Below are 17,041 nucleotides of genomic sequence, written 5' to 3' on the forward strand. Positions count from 1 at the left end.
TTGACCTTACTTTTTCACTATTGAAAGACTCTAACATTTATTAGAAGAGACAACTTCGAACACCGAAATGATTAATTTCTTACAAAAAAAGGTGAGGAATGCTCTTGGTACTACAAAAAAAAAACTCTACCCGTAACACTCTTATAAAATCTACATTTGTGCAACACCCACTTGGTTATTTACCCAACACAACTAATGTTTCACTCCATTTATGCAACTCTTAAAAGTTATTAAATAGACCCACAACTTACCCAACAGAATTATATTCTACCCACTATTCTCTCTTTTATTTAATTTCTTTACAACTGCAATTCTTTATCACTTGGTATGCCAATGCAGGAATTTCAATCCTTTATGGACCCAGCAACCAACCTCTATGGATGTTTTTATACAATATATTTGTGACTGAACAAAAAAAAATCATACTAGAACAAAAATGCATGCGGAAACATGTGTAAAAAAAAGGCATGCAAGCTAGTATTTGAGTGATTAAAGCATGTTCCATTTTTTTAGTTAGACAAGCATACACAATTGTATAGGACTACTCTTCTGTACTCTTTCTGCTAAGGTTCTTCTTTCTCATTTAAATGTCTTCGCCTATTAAAAGTTTCGTGGGAGTTGGGTCAAAGAGAGAGAAATGAAACCGATGACAGGAAAGAAAGATTATCTGCTATATATACAATAAACTATCTTTCAGCATGCCAATACATTTCAGTCAAATTTTGTAACATGACCTTTACACAATTTGTGATTTCAAATTACCACACCGAAGAAGCTTAGATTTCCAAGAAACAAATCAAATCTACAAATTTGATGGGCTCTCTACATGCTTCTTCCCTTCATCTTTAATGAGACCACCCTGACTTAAACATGTGATATTGTCCCTAGCAACTGCTAGACCACCCTCGGGTGGAAAATGATCCTCTTGTATCGTGTTCACCCCATTATTGTCCGGGGTTCTTGATGATAATCCGTTATTAGTCATCATACAGTGATAATGATCAGTGTCAAACGATTCCATGTTATGCTGAGGTCTCAAAGCGAAGCTGAACATGGGCTGCATTAGTCGCTTTCTCTCGGGAAATTCACGCAACGATATTCGACAGACAGGACAAGTTGAATTCTGCTGCAGCCATAAGTCTATGCAGGTCACATGGAATGAATGTCCGCAATACGGGAGGATATGCAGTAAATCTTCGCCTTGATACTCAGACAGGCAAACTGGGCATCTGCACATACAACACAATTGAATATTCATCACTAGGAAATAATCACCGGAATGAGAAGTTACATCAATGATTATCTGACAAAAATCCAATACCTAAAGCACTCCCCAGTCCCCCACTATTAAGTTCCTGACATCATAAACTTCATAAAAACAAAAGTTCATATATTTTATACTTTAAGAATTACAAGAAACAATGGAGCTCAACCCCTTCCCTAGACATTGCCCAAATTTTCGACAAGATGAACAAGGTTTAAATAATCCCTCTTCCACTGATTTATGAGCAACACGGACAAAAATACTAAATAACAAGAATAAATTCCACTGATCACTCATGAGGTTTGCTTTAGTTATACTTATGTCGATTCAGTCATTGAAGTACGAGTAACCTCTTGTCTTTTATTTTTCATTCATATGGAAGGTTGTATAAAGAAGATGTGTGTGTGGAAAAAAAATCAAAGATCTTGTTCGAAGAGAAGTCATTACAGCAGATGCAAGTATAATTTCTAAATTTCAATACCATTTCGGTTGCCTTTAGCAATAAACAGAACAAGTTTACCACAATGAAATCATTAGCCTTGTGTAAGAAGTGGACCAGAATGAATGGAAAATGTGATTATTGATATGAAAACTGGTCGGTAAAAAGAAGTATAACACCAGAGAATTACAAAACTCTCTTCCTCTCTACCCAAGGTATTCAAGAAATCTAGAACTCTCCCTAACTTCCTTTTCCTTACCAATACAATGGTACCCCTTCCCTTTTACATTCTCAATCTCTATTTATAGTAGGGTAGACTAATCAATTAACTCTAACAACTTTACAAATAAGGCCTAACTAATAGAAGCTGGGCAGTTGGCCTACTAGGGCCTTCTCCTAACAACTCTCCCCCCTAAACATTTAACTTGCCCTCAATGTGATAAACACGAGAGTGAAAACAAATTTCCCCCAAGGTCCCATTTCCACCGCACTGCAGGTACGAGAGTAGATAAGTAAATGCAATCTTCATATTGAATCTGTTGCCCCTTAATGTAACAAGAAACTGCAGAATGGAATGGAGCAGCTTCCGCTTGCAACATTTGAAACATGCCTTCCACTTTCATCTGGATGGCTAAACCTTTGAAGTTGATCCAGATTTCTCCACTAAAACCTGACCAGAACTGAGATGGGTTCATTATCACTGTAACCAGCCATTTCTGGAATTCCTCCTCTTTGATCTTCGTCTCAACCTGATATGAATTTTAGAAAAGATGACCCAATGATGCATCACTATTTTCCTCCTCCACCTCAATCATATCTCCCCTATCCTCAAGCATCACGACTAGGTCCTTCTTGGTTTCTGTCTCTGGTTCCAAGATATTTTCTTGGTTCGTAACTGGTTCTGAAATTCCTAGCTGCAACTGCTCTGCTTCCTCTTCCCATGCTGCTTGCTCCAACGTCAATACGGGTTCATATGGGTTCTGGGTCTTCAAAGGAATTATTCCAGGTGTGAAATCTGCCTAAGAAGGGGTCTGTGCACATAACTCCCGCCATTGAAACCACCACCGGGCTTGGCCTTCCATAGCCACCCTCACCACCTAAACCTTTTATCAATCACTTATCCCTTTCAGATCAAATTATCGTTCAAACTTACAGACCTACCCGTAAATTTCTCTCCGTAACTTCTTTTCCTTTCCAGTACAAATGATACCACTTCCACATTCTCTACTTCAATTAACAGTAGCCTAGACCAATCCACTAGCTCTAACAGCTTTACTAACAAGGTCTAACTAACAAAAACTGGGCCACCACTAGGGTCTGTCCTAACACAGTCAGTATGAAGGAAAAAAAGATCACGGTTGGTGAATTGCGTTTTAATTTTAAAATATCACAAGATGACCATAAATTAATATTCATGATAACTGGAATCAGTTAATGACAGTTATAAACCCAAAGAAATTAAAAGTCTAAATTCCTGAAGCCTTTTAGAATGCCATACAATTGGAACAAAACTTCACATAAGATAGTCAATGACTGAACAAATGTGTAACCTTTCAAGAGAAAGACAAGAATATTCTCATTTTTTTCAATAGATGAATAAAAACATTTAAAAAAGGGCGGTCCAGTGCACTAAGTTATAGTGCAAATTATAATACTTCAACAATCAACTGTATTTTCCAAGAAAATATTTACAACTTCCACAAATGGTTTCCATCACACTGATCATAAGTTTTCCTTTTAATTCCATTAACATCAAAGACAGATTTGGAAAACAAAATGAAGAAGCAGAGAAATCAACATACTGAGTATTTTCTGCATCAGAAAAATACTTGTCACTGTACTTCTTTGTTGGAAATTTGGCTACAGCTGCGCGTTCAAGACCATGGCAACCCCGTTCCATCTGATTACATGAAAATTTTCCATGTTATACACCAAATGAAATAAATTGACACACTCAACGGGGAAGGACAACACTAAAGTTTCCCCTTGCAGTGCATAAAGAACTAAAAACTAACAAGTTACATATCAGCCCCACAACAACACAGCTTGGAAGTCTGAACCCCAAAAAAGAACCAAAAAAATCATTCTTTTCATTGATAGTATTATAAGCTATTGGCACTCCTAATTGTTTACTCAATAAATGTCCACTTGATTTATCCAATACAAATAAAATGACACATTCAAATGGAAAAACACTAAAGTTTCACTGCAATATCCTAATCAACTATTTGAACTCTTCAATTTCATTAATCACTAGTAGTCCTATAAACATTAAGATTAAAATCACCCCTTTTTCATTTCCTATAGAATGAAAATTAAAACTGAACAAAACAAAATTTTACCATGCTGAGATTGGATCTTGCAGCTACAGGAAATGATCTCCTAGAAGCATTCAAGTGAATTCTAGCACAAATAAGCCTTGTGCATATAAAAACAATGAACATGGTGCTCACCACAAACCCAATCACAGTCATCACCAAGTTTATCCCAGAAGAAATCATTGTACAAAATAATTTCCAAAAGCACCTCAAAATTTTCAGAATTTACAAAAGCACCCCAAAATTTAAAAATGGGTCAGAGAAGATGAATGTGAAATTGAAGTGGGTTTGGCATGGTGGCAACAAAGAACGGTGCTTTTTTGTGTTTAGGTGTGGATTGGAAGTGAATCAGAAAGTTGGTGTTGTCAAGAGTGTGAGGATAATTGGGAGTGTTTTATTATCATTGAGAGAAAAATTGGAAACCCTAAAAATAGAAGACATGGTGAAAGAAAGTTGAATTTGATTTGGATTAGAAGAAAGGAGGAAGAGATGAAGTGTCCCTTTCAAGTTTGAAGGGGTGTGACATTATGATTATGATTAATTGATTATGGTGAGTGAGGTTTTTTAAGATCTAAATCAAACCCATTGAAAGTCAATTGAATTGATCAAATAATCAAATTGAGAACTTATTATGTCATTAATTTGAGAATTATGTGATTCAATTATAGCTTAATTGTTATTATTTGTGTAAATTTATTGGAGAAATTCACTTACCCTAATAAAAGAGTGAGTTTTTTAAATTTATTCCTTATTCTAGTCGTAGGAAATCCAATAGTTTAAATTAGTGATTAGATTTAAATCATTAAATGTCTATAAAATTAATAGCTAAGATAAGAAGTAAATTTAAAAAATTTATCATCAAATTAGTGCTCATTCATTTATCAATTCAACATTAGAAAGTTTGCATTAAATAATTGATATGAATAATTTATGAGTTCATCAAGTTTAGGAAAGGTCTCACAACTTACATACCATTTGATATATAAAATATGAGTGTAATATTATCATTATATCATCTACTATTTATTTGTTTTTGTTTTTTTGAAAATTGAAAAGCCATTGATTAAAAATGAATAATGGCCTAATAGATATATCTGTTTTCCTTTGCATTCACAATATTTAATTAGTTGAATTCTAATCACCTTCAACAATATTTATTTTATATAAGTTCTTATTTTAATTTGAAAGAATGGAAAGAATCAAACATGTTAATAAACAATTATTAAATTATTATTAATTTAGTATATCTTTTGATAAATATATTGTATTATGTATAAAATATGCGTTGTACTAGTATATAATTATTAAATTGTAAAACATTATAAATTTAATTTAGTATATATGTGAGTTGTTTTAATATGTATATACTGGTAGTATAAGTGTTTTTTATATTGTCAATAAATCTACACCATTCATATATTAACTACTATTAACTTTAAAATAAAAGTATTACAAATCAATGATAGATAACATACTAATAGAAAAAGAAATTATACTATTAGTAAGTAGATTTTAAACTCTTTTTATATTTGTATCAATAACCAGTTTATGAATTAATGCACTTAAAAATTAGAATATTGGGGTTGACCCTAAACCTACTTGCCCGTGAGTTCGTTTCACAAAAAATCCTTACAACAAAACATGCGATTTGAAGATTTAGTGCATGTTTGTTGATACTTAAATTATTTAGTTTTTGTTTATTTAAAAAAAGAGAGGTTAAAATATGTTCCTCAACTAAATAAAATTATAAATTCAATTTTTTTTTTTAAAGAATAAGTCAAAACTAGAAGTTTCAAAATTATGGGTTGGTTTATTTTTGTTAGTTTATTGTCTTTTTTCAACTTTTCTAATTTTTATTTTACCCAAACATAACTTTATCCCCTCATTTTTTTTACTCTTCCACCAAACTTTATAACTCATCACATCATGACCATAACTTGTTAAATTTTTTTGTATAAAACTTGATATTTGTGTATTATTTATTTCGTGAATTGTGTAATTCAAACTTAGTAACTTCTAATTATTTGTGTGTTATGTTGTTTTTTAATATTGATATTGGTTTTTATATTTTATTTTATTTTAATATATTTTTGTAGCTTTTGCTATGCAATATTAAAATTTTAAAAAATTATAGTAAATATATGTGATGATAAATATTAAAAAATATATTTAAAAATAGTGTAAAAGCAACTAAAATAATCATAATATAAACAAATAACCTAATATATTTTTCTGTAATTTACTATGTACAAAAAACAATCTTTCTACTATACACAAACAAAATATATTAACTTATATTTAGTTTTTAGCTAAAGTACTCAAACATAATCTTGACAATTATAATCCACAGTTTATAGATTGAAACTAAAAATATAATATATATCAAACTCACATTTAGACACACATAGAAATGTAATGACATATATTCCAAATGTTATGAAATCAACCCATATTACTAGTGTATAAGTAGGCTGGAAACGAGACTATATATGTGATGATAAATATTAAAAATGTATATTTAAAAATAGTGTAAAAGCAACTAAAATAATCATAACATAAACAAATAACCTAATATATTTTTCTGTAATTTACTATGTACAAAAAATAATCTTTTTACTCTGCCCAAATAAAACATATTAGTTTATATCTAGTTTTTAGCTAAGGTACTAAAACATAATCTTGACAGATTATAATCCACATTTTATAGATTGAAACTAAAAATATGATATATATCAAACTCACATTTACACACATAGAAATGTAATGACATATATTCCAAATGTTATGAAATCAACCTGTATTATTAGTGTATAAGTATGACTGAAAACGAGCCGTATCAGAGTTCAACTCAGTTCAGCTTGATAAGGATTGACTTAGCTTGAAACTCGACTCGAGTTATTTTTTTAGCTCGAGTTCGACTCGGTTAAAGTTCGCGAACTGTTCGATTCAGTTCGAATATTTCATTTGGACAACTCAGATAATTAATTAAAATTTGAAAAATACTACAAAAGTTATATATATAAATATAATCTTGATTGTATATATAATAACGATAAATATTAAAAGTAATGTTTGGGTCATAGTAAACATAAAATTTAGTTTATATATATAATATTATTTGTATATATAATAACAATAAATATAAAAAGTAATGTTTGAGTCATAATAAACATAAAAATGAGTCAATAAACCTAAATGTTTATTATGACTCATACATTATTTTTTATATTTATTGTTATTATATATATATATAAAAGATTATATATATATATATATATATAAAAAAAATTTTGAAGTATTTTTTAAATTTTAATTAATTATTTGAGTTGTCCAAATGGACCATTCGAACTGAACCGAATAGTTCGCGAACTTTAACTGGGTCGAATTCGAGCTAAAATAATAACTAGTATCAAACTCGAGTCGAGTTTCAAGCTGAACCAATCCTTATCAAGCTGAACCGAGCTGAACCCTAATTCTAATTCGATAATGTGTTATTGGTTTGGATTTAATTTCTATAATTTATCTGAGATTGCATTAGATCTAATTATATAGATATACTTTAGCAAACAAATAAGATTATGAGCGACATAATTAGACTCGTTTCTAAGTCCTTCACACTTAAAGGGAACTAATTTAGATTTAAAAATAGACCCAACAAATAAATATGTAGGGACAATTGAGGAAGAAGCGTGACACATACCAAATATAACCGATAATAAGTAATAATACATCTATACCAACAATTTAACATAATTTAAACAATGAGTAATAGGTAATAATATTTTGAAAATAATGAGAAAGTGTGAGAAAGAAAAGTATTTCTAGATTATAACTTGCAAATTAATCAGACTCAAATTGAATTATGTGTATTGGTTCAATCTCATTCATAAAATTGAAAAAAAAGCCCAAACCAATCCCATTGGTTTTATGAATCCAGAAAAATGTTAAATATATTTGGATGAATCAGAATATTATTTTGGGTTTAAAATCTATGCAAAGTTTTTTATGGTGTTAACACATCATCTACTATTAATTTGTAATACTTTGTTTAAAAGTCAATAAACTAAAATATACATATTAAATTATATTATTTTATTTAAGATGTAGTTAATTATATTCATTTTATTATATCTTTGTTATCTTATCATTTGTGGTAGCGATTATGATAAATTAATTGAATTAACTCCTTAGCCAATCTTTTACCATCTTAAACTAGTAAAAAAAAAAAAGTCGAACATTAACCAAACATATTTTGGATTTCAGTTTTTGTCTTATTATTGGTCTGGAGTCTGGATCTGCCCATGACTCGAAATTAAGATACATATTGGAGCAAGAATAATGATTAAGATATCTATTGGAATTTGCACCTTCAATCTAATTAAACCTTAGTTTGAATAAATTGAAGTGTTAATTGAGAAAGTAAGAAGAATGCATTACTGGGTTCGAGCAACAAGTGATGATTTCGATGGAACAACTCCACCCCAACATCGTAGTGGTCATTCTGCTGTTAACATCGGAAAATCTAAGGTTGTTGTGTTCGGTGGTCTCGTTGATAAGAACTTTCTCTCTGATATTTCTGTCTATGATATTGGTACTTTTACTATTACTACTATGACTCTTTCTATTGTTTATTTTATCATGAAATATGTTATTCATTTAAGATGATTTTTCAGATGCTAAGATATGGTATAAGCCAGAATGCACAGGAAGTGATTCAAATGGGGTAGTGGGTCCCAGCCCACGAGCATTTCATGTTGCTGTTTCTATTGATTGTCATATGTTCATCTTTGGTGGTCGCTCTGGGGGTAAAAGGTTTGTTTTTTATTCAAATCTTGTTGCTTAGCAATGAAAATTATCATTTTGGGTCTTAAAAATCTCCAAGGACAATGGTTAAATAATGAATGGTAGGAACTAGAGTGTGTGTTCCCTAATGGTGTGTTTGGAAGTTGAATTTTGGAAAGAAAAGACCGTGAAGCCATGAAATACACTTGTAAGATGACTTTGAAGATTCCATTTCCCTTCGTTCCCTCCAAAACTCAACTAGAAAACGAACACTAAGAAAACAACTAATTTGACTAACATTTAAGATTCTTATAAAAAAACACGTGAGAAAGATTTGCATTGATATGTATTTAGTGGACACAAGCAAACAATGTTAGTCCTAACATTCATTGAAAGTAGTTATTAAAAAGACAATAGAGCCATTGTTTTAGATTTTTTTCTTCCCTTGAAGACATAGTTTCCTTCACTTGATAGGAATTTAATTTGGGCACATTTTTTGTCAAGGATTAGCAACTCTTAAAGATATACGGCATATATAGTGTAAACAGACTGTATGTTAAGTGAGAACAAGAAATCTTGATCATAAAAACACGGCCATAGATGGATGATCAAGATTAAAAGTTACAACCTTTACCACTTTACCACTTCAAAAGTAACATGCATTGATCGCATTTATCTTCTAATGGCCTCATCCAATGCCAATAGTCAGTATTTGTTCTTACTTTTCACAATAACTAGGTATTCTCACTAGATATGCTATCATATATGTTGAATATGTGCTTCTCATATCACAACCTTTGAATTTTGCAGATTGGGGGACTTTTGGGTTTTAGATACTGGTATGTCTATTTTATATAGTAATCTTTAATTAACTTGTATGTTGCGAGACTAATAATTTTTCCATTCCTTTTCATGGCATGTCGAATAAATGTGTTGTTTCCAGATATATGGCAATGGTCTGAACTAACTAGCTTTGGCGACTTACCTTCCCCACGAGATTTCGCTGCAGCTTCCGCAGTTGGAAACCGCAAAATTGTTATGTGAGATGAGACTTATAACTTTCGATTTGACGTTGTTTATTGGTTTTCTTTCGATTAAATAGAGGGCGAGTTTTAGCGCAATTGTAAGCTTGCTTGCCTTGTAACCTGGAGGAGTTCATGAGTTCAAATATTTGAAACAACCTCTTCACTTGTGGGTAGGCTGCATACATCTACTCCTCATATCCCACTAGGTGGGAGCCTTGTGCATTGGGTCACCCTTTTTTTCTTCTCTCTCTCTCTCTCAATTAGATGGAATATGAATAAACGAAAGCATATGATAAGGTGAATTTAATGTGATGCAGGTATGGTGGATGGGATGGGAAAAAGTGGTTGTCTGATGTTTATGTCTTGGACACAAGTATTTCCCCCAAGCCTTATAGAATATAATAATTTTTATCTATTAAAATGTAAATGCCTTTTATTCAGTTTAAACAAGTTGTAATGCCATCTTCTTCCTCTTATAGTATCCCTTGAGTGGATGGAGCTCTCAGTTTCCGGAACATTGCCACACCCTAGATGTGGGCATACTGCCACAATGCTTGAAAAACGGTTGCTTGTTTATGGTGGAAGAGGTGAAGTGCCACCATTCACCCCATTTAAGGATTGATTTGATTTGCTTGAATTTTTTGTAGTTCATAATAGTACTTTCATTGAAATGAAATAAAAATTCATGCAGTTGTTACTTGGCATGTACAGATGTACTCATGGTCAAGAGTATTTTATCATGTACTTATTTCTTTATTTTATTCCTTATTGCTCATATGTTGCTTCAATTTATATGTTGTGAAATTCCATGTTAAAGGAGAGATTTTAGTTCCTTTAGTAATGGTCAATATGTGAAATTTAGGTGCATTTCATTACTAACACTATTATTGTAGTTACAAATATTGTAATGCATTTCATAACCATTGTGGAATTAATGGAGGGATCATGTATATAAATTGTTGCTGTCTTTTTGTATACGAAGCTATTAGCTGAAGTAATTGATCAAACCTGGCTTTAACAGGAGGAGGTGGACCAATTATGGGTGATTTATGGGCCCTAAAGGGCCTTATTGAAGGTGTGTATTTTTTGCCATCTTGATACTTCCATCATGTATGTTGTTGTTTATTTAGTTGCAAGCTGCAAGTTGTCATTGTCATGTCTTATTCCCTTGTTTTGTGTTGGGTTCTAAATCTTCCTTTCTTATGAGATCTCTCTATGGAGTTTAAATTTGATCCATTATTAGTATGAAACTTGTTACACTATTAGCTTGACTTGATATTTTGCGTCTACACTTGATCTATCAACATCTTGCTTCTAAATTTTACAAGATATTAAATTGCCTCGTATAAGAATACAATAATCTATAGTATGTTTTTTTACCAATCTAGTTTGCATTTGTAAGTCAAATTACTTGAGTATGTTACTCTATCTTCACACAGAAGTCCTTCGCTTGTTGGTCATTTAGAATGATTGAGCAGACTAAAAGCAAAAAAAAAGATACATGTTAAAGTGATGGCGGCATAATTTAGTTTCTAATGTTTAAGTTTGCTATGGCTTCCCTTGTACAGATAAAAGCTTGACGCTTGAATTCATTGGGATGCATAACAAGCATTAGATACTTTACAATTTTGACGTGCAAAGTGATTAGACAGTGTTGATGCACTTTAAATTATTGTTGGTTATTTGCTTTGTTTTACTTTCTTTGAAGCAAATCTTATGCTTCTCCTAGCTGTATTATCTTTTTCTCATCTCTATTACAGATTCTTATTCTGAAAGAAATATTTAATTCTCTGTGGCTACTTATTAAGTTGGGTTATGTACATTTATGTGTTGTGGAGGGAAGAGAACGAAGCGCCAGGGTGGACTCAATTAAAGCTTCCAGGTCAAGCTCCTTCTCCCCGTTGTGGCCATACAGTTACATTTGGAGGACACAATGTAATAACATCTGCATAATCCTTCTCTTTCTACTTTTGCATTTTTTGTGGATTGCTTTTACGGTCAAATATAGTTTTTTATATTGTTTCAACCTTATCTTGTACTAGAAAGTTCTACATCGAACTGTATCATTTTCATTGTTTTTATGGTCGGCTGGATATAAAAAGGTTGGCTAATTGTGTACGTTAAATTCTTTTACAAGTCTCTTTAGGATTAAATTCTTCCCTTTACAATGTTCCATGTCTGTCCTAGGTTTATATGAATATGCTCCAGTTCAAGAGACACCACTTGTTCACTTTTGATGAAGTTTTGTTGGTCAGAAAGAAGTTTAGTTTAAATTTATATTTGGAGCAATAAGATTAAATAATGCTAATATTATAGTTGCTGTAATCTAATTATTGTTTATGCTGTCATGGTTCCTCTCTTCCCTCCGCGCCTTCAATATCTATTATTTTTTCATATGGTTTTATAATTTGCCACCTTAACTTGAAATCCTGTCATTTATGTATTTCTATTATTTTTGTTGGAGGGGAATTTACAGTTGTTGATGTTCGGAGGGCATGGAACTGGTGGATGGTTGAGTCGCTATGATATCTATTATAATGATTGCATTATTCTAGACAGAGGTGAGAACTTCCACTCTATCTATTTGGAGTGATGGTAGGTGTATCCATCATAATTGCTATGTTAATAACCATCATAATTTTGTGCTTATGTTAATATATTCTATTTAAAGCCAACTGGTTAATAATCTCTAGTATAATTGCACATGCATTACTCTTTACACAGAGTATAGTTTTGGATTTCGTAAATGTTTCGAGGAAGAGAAATGGATGATTTATGTTTGTTGCATCATGCATGAAGGGAGTCTTTTGCTATTTTCACAGTTGGGAAATTCAGAGATTCTTGTTTTTGAAGCCTTTGGTTTTACATTGAGTTAATCTGTAATATCCAAACAGGGTTATTAGCCTTTAATTTGGATTTTTTATCTTATTAGTTATTTTGTTACTAATTTTGAGTATCATTTGGTCAATATTAATGTTTATCCAAAATAACAAATTTGTGGCTTTTATCTCATGAATTTAGCATCCCTTGGTTTGTTTGGAAAAAAAAGTTAAACTTTTTTTTACATATTATTGCTCTTGGAACCTTGACGATCCTCCCAAGAACAATTTATTTTCTGGTTCAATAAGAATAAGTTCTATTTCGTGCTAGGATTAGTGGCTTTAACTCAGAAAGAAGCAAATATGCTAGTGACACGTAATCTTGTACTTGAGAGAAAAATGTAGTGTAGTTATATCCTGCTTTAACTTTTGCTGAAGAGGCATGTTTGTGAAGCGAGATATTCAGTTGCATGATATTCAAGACAATCCATATATGCTAGTTTTCCTGTTTTTTTATTAAATTACAACCAAGGCATGCACAAAGTTGAAGTTCTTCCAGGAGGAAGACCAAAACCAAGTTCAATTAGTTAAATTGTTGGGTTGGGTTAAATTTTTGTTGTTCTGTTGCATATAGTTTCAGCACAGTGGAAGAGGCTACCCATAGGCAACGAACCCCCTCCTGCTCGAGCATACCACTCTATGACGGTTATTGGTTCACGGTATCTGCTAATTGGTGGCTTTGATGGAAAAACAACTTACGGTGATCCATGGTGGTTGGTCCCCCAAGGTATTCATTTTTATTTCATGGTCTTCAAATTTATATGTTTTTATTGTTAAATTGATAAATTCTCATTTAGCCATGACATCTCAGACAAGATTCTCTGCTAAACAATTAAGCGTCTCTGGATAAAATATGTTGTTTCCCCTCTCTCTCTGTGCATGTGTGTGATTTGCTGCATCTCTTTTATGAGTACACTTGTTGGGAGTATTGTTTTTGGATTGACTGGAAGAAATATTATACTCCTGGAACTTCCAAATTTGTCTTGTGCTATAATTTAAAATGCTCAATTGAGAGCCACTAGGTTTAATGAGTACTCTGATGAAAATAGTTTCGATAAGCAGAAACCTTTCGTGATTATATGAAAAATATTAAAAGAACTAAATAGTCATAGATGCTTAAAAACACGTCCTAAATTCCTCCACTTCTTTTGCATGTTCTGCAGAGGACCCAATTGCAAAGAGATTAACTGCATCTCCACCGAGAAATATTCCTGAAAGTAAGGATGCTGCATCACTTAGTGAAGATTTTCAACCTCAATCCAAGGTATTGGTTAAACTTGCTTTCGTTTGTTAATTCTTCAGTAAAATTCAAACCCATTGTATTTTCATTCCATATTTTCCATGGATTCATCTTTATGTCGTAGAGCTTAATGCTTTGCAATGAACATGATTTATGATAGAACATTATGGTGTCGTTCAGTCCATGTAGCCGACCCATCTAGTAGGATGAAGGCTTGGTTGTTATTGTTGTTGCATCTTTATGTCGTAAATGAATTAATTGCCAACTCCTTTGTCAGGAAAGCCAAACAGAGAAATTTCCTTTCTTGGAATTGCAAAAAAGACTGCAAGTATCAGTTTCGCTGTCCAACTCTCGGCTTCCAATTGTAAATGAGTTGGAAGATAAAGAACTACTTGAATTAGCATCAGCATTAACTGGAGATAAAGTTTCCACAAATTCACAGGTAAAGCAAAACATTTCTATACTTGTGTAGAGCTTTTCTATATGTTTGTATCATCTGTAACAGTTTTAATTAAAATAATGTTTTGACTTGCCAATATGAAGGCAATTGAAGCACTTCGAGAACAATGGAAGAAATCTGAATCAAGTTTGGTTAAACTCAAAGAGCTCGGACCTTTGCTTCGGGATTACCAACGTTTGATTCACCGACACCATATGTAAGAACTACATTTTACACAATTCTTTCTTTACTGTTTTCCTCTATGATGTTTACAAGGCTTAGGATGTTTGTTTATAATAGACTCTATTCATCTTTCTTTTGTTCTTGATTAAAATTAGGACTCCTGATTCCTCGGGAGTGTTTCCTTGTGAATCTTATATTTAGTTCTTGACTCACTCTTCTAATAGAGATTGAATTCTTTTTTATAAACACACCTGGAAGTCCAAAGCTCCCTCGAAGGTCAAAACTTCTGTGTAAATTGTTATTGTTAACAGGATTATCACTAAGATGTTCCAGAAACACAGACCTCTTATTGCTGTTGTCTCCTGTTAATGTGTAATGTGAGGTTTAGATTCAGAATCTGGGCCTCATATTGTTAGCCATGCTCGGCTGCAAATTCTTTTTGGAATAGATTGTTTGGATCTCTGGGGAGCCTGGGATCTTCTGTGTAGATTTGCATGAATTTCTCTTTACTAAATTCAGAGGTTTTGGCTCTCATAATGAAACAAAATTTTTTCGGCGGTGCTCTGTTAATGTCGTATTTCATGTATTTGGTTGGAAAGAAATGGCAGAATATTCCATCACTCCTTTTCAACCCTAGACAAATTGAAATAGGGTTACTCTTTCAGCATCCCTCTATGCTCTATACATGGGCCTTTTAGCAGTGTTTCTTTGTTAGACCTGTAGAGGGTTTGACACGCTTTGTTGCATTGCTTTGTTACACCGGTTTAGATTTAGTTGTTTCTTGTTTTGTTTGCGAGAATGCTTTATTCTCTTCCTTGTAGTTTAGTATTTCTTTATTATATAAAAGTTTGTTTATAACTGCTTAAATTGCAGAGCCTCCTATCATCAGGAAAGTTTTGACAGCTTTTATTTTGCATTTGTGTTTTGCTATTACTATTTTTCTTGTTGGATGCTATATGCCACATGCTTTGATCACACACAATCTAATGTAACCTTCCTACTGGCCTATTTTGGAACCTGAAAATTCTGCATCAAGTTTCTAAATAGCATCTTCTTGAATATATCAATCCATTGGACTCGGGCAATCTCTGTTAGTTCAGTTCTTCTGATTTTTTAAGTGAACGGAACTATTAGCGGAAGGATTTGAACCATGGTAGATGTAAACTAATGCATAAAGGATGACATTTTTTATTTATAGGAATGGGTTAAAAGAAATTGAGGGCATTGATTTTTCTATAAAAAATAAACTTTATTAGACAGGAGAAACATCAACCTCTTTTTAGTATCTATAATTTGTTTGCCTTATGAACTTGAGTGATGAATAGTTGTGCTTATGTTGCTAGTGTTTGTAATTTCATTAGAGAAAGGAGTGCATCTGATCTGCAATCTGGATCTGGTGAACATGTGACACATCAATTTTACCATATAAAAAATGTTTCTCAGGTATACTTTATCCATTTTTGCCCAAGCTTTTGTTTTCCTTGGGTATGCTTTTTCATATAGAATAGAAGATTTAATTGCATTATGTTTCATATAAAAGTATATGGCCATTGCTAATGCTTGGTCAAAATTTAAACTAAAGACACATTATGTCATCTGGTATCGCATCCTTTGTATACATTGTTGCAAACCCTTCAATTAAACCGGGTTAAGTCTCTCACTGATTACTGCTACTCATGACTGGCTAATTACTTTTTAAACTTTAGTTATATGTTGATGTAATAGGTTTGTAGTGAGATATGCAAGACAGTGTAACTTTTTCCGTACCAAAAATTAACCACTCTGAAATTACTAAATGGCGAATTATCCGTTGTTCATCTAGACGGAGAGTGACTAACGGGTGTACCGGGTCACTAAAATAGAGGGAGTGTGATTGAAAATATATTTTTTACAAGTGTGACTGAAAATATTGAAAAAGAGTTTTACAAGTTAAAATGTAATGGGAAAGTTATCCTTGTCCCCAAGCATATAATTTGTCGCTCATTGTGTCTTATTTTTTATTCGTGTTTACTCTACCATAATTTTTACTCTCCCTAGATTCCACTAGGTGGGAGCCTCGTACACTGGATTACCCTTTACTCAGAAGACAATTTTTTATTTATTTTCTCATTGTCTCCTAATCCTCTTGCAGTTGAGGATGGACGATCTTCCAAAACTTTTGGCAGAGTACAAAGAGCTACCTATATGATCATTTGCTTGCCAAAGCTTATTGTGTGAGTATCTTTTTAGTTTATATGAATTATTAAATGCCAAACATGGTTCACAGAAGGTTTAGTTTACAATTGTTATGACCATTTACCTTGTAAAATATCCTGAAATGTACCTTTTCTACTTTTTAACATTAAACATTGACCAATGTGTTCAATTATATCAGCTATATAATCATGTATAAAAAAATGAATTGTATGACAGAAATATCTAGCCAGGTCTATTCTCTACCAAGTAAAATATGCATATCTGCTTGACTACTAT

General features: G+C 32.3%; 2 protein-coding genes across 2 annotated transcripts; one reads left to right on the plus strand and one right to left on the minus strand.

The window, feature by feature from the left end:
- On the minus strand, positions 653 to 4,564 carry LOC109336790 (RING-H2 finger protein ATL32-like). Its single transcript, XM_019573612.1, has 3 exons — positions 4,046 to 4,564; positions 3,506 to 3,603; positions 653 to 1,229 (listed from the first exon to the last, which is right to left on the minus strand). The coding sequence occupies exons 1-3, from the start codon at positions 4,202 to 4,204 to the stop codon at positions 803 to 805; spliced, it is 684 nt and encodes a 227-aa protein (XP_019429157.1). The 5' UTR covers positions 4,205 to 4,564; the 3' UTR covers positions 653 to 802.
- LOC109336710 (rab9 effector protein with kelch motifs) lies at positions 8,300 to 17,000 on the plus strand. Its single transcript, XM_019573466.1, has 15 exons — positions 8,300 to 8,612; positions 8,695 to 8,833; positions 9,614 to 9,642; positions 9,747 to 9,843; positions 10,146 to 10,201; positions 10,308 to 10,415; positions 10,850 to 10,903; positions 11,672 to 11,763; positions 12,305 to 12,389; positions 13,282 to 13,434; positions 13,871 to 13,971; positions 14,225 to 14,389; positions 14,491 to 14,603; positions 15,931 to 16,012; positions 16,701 to 17,000. The coding sequence occupies exons 1-15, from the start codon at positions 8,450 to 8,452 to the stop codon at positions 16,755 to 16,757; spliced, it is 1,494 nt and encodes a 497-aa protein (XP_019429011.1). The 5' UTR covers positions 8,300 to 8,449; the 3' UTR covers positions 16,758 to 17,000.

The sequence above is a fragment of the Lupinus angustifolius genome, chromosome LG20 (genome assembly GCF_001865875.1).
Source record: "Lupinus angustifolius cultivar Tanjil chromosome LG20, LupAngTanjil_v1.0, whole genome shotgun sequence".
Classification (NCBI taxonomy): domain Eukaryota; kingdom Viridiplantae; phylum Streptophyta; class Magnoliopsida; order Fabales; family Fabaceae; genus Lupinus; species Lupinus angustifolius.

Coding starts and splice junctions, on each gene's coding strand:
- LOC109336710 (XM_019573466.1), top strand. CDS start 8,450: ATGCATTACTGGGTTCGAGCAACAAGTGATGATTTCGATGGAACAACT. Junction 10,416..10,849: donor GCTTGTTTATGGTGGAAGAG/GTGAAGTGCCAC, acceptor TGGCTTTAACAG/GAGGAGGTGGACCAATTATG. Junction 12,390..13,281: donor TTGCATTATTCTAGACAGAG/GTGAGAACTTCC, acceptor TGTTGCATATAG/TTTCAGCACAGTGGAAGAGG.
- LOC109336790 (XM_019573612.1), bottom strand. CDS start 4,204: ATGATTTCTTCTGGGATAAACTTGGTGATGACTGTGATTGGGTTTGTG. Junction 3,604..4,045: donor CAAGATCCAATCTCAGCATG/GTAAAATTTTGT, acceptor TCATGTAATCAG/ATGGAACGGGGTTGCCATGG. Junction 1,230..3,505: donor TCTGATGCAGAAAATACTCA/GTATGTTGATTT, acceptor TTGTATGTGCAG/ATGCCCAGTTTGCCTGTCTG.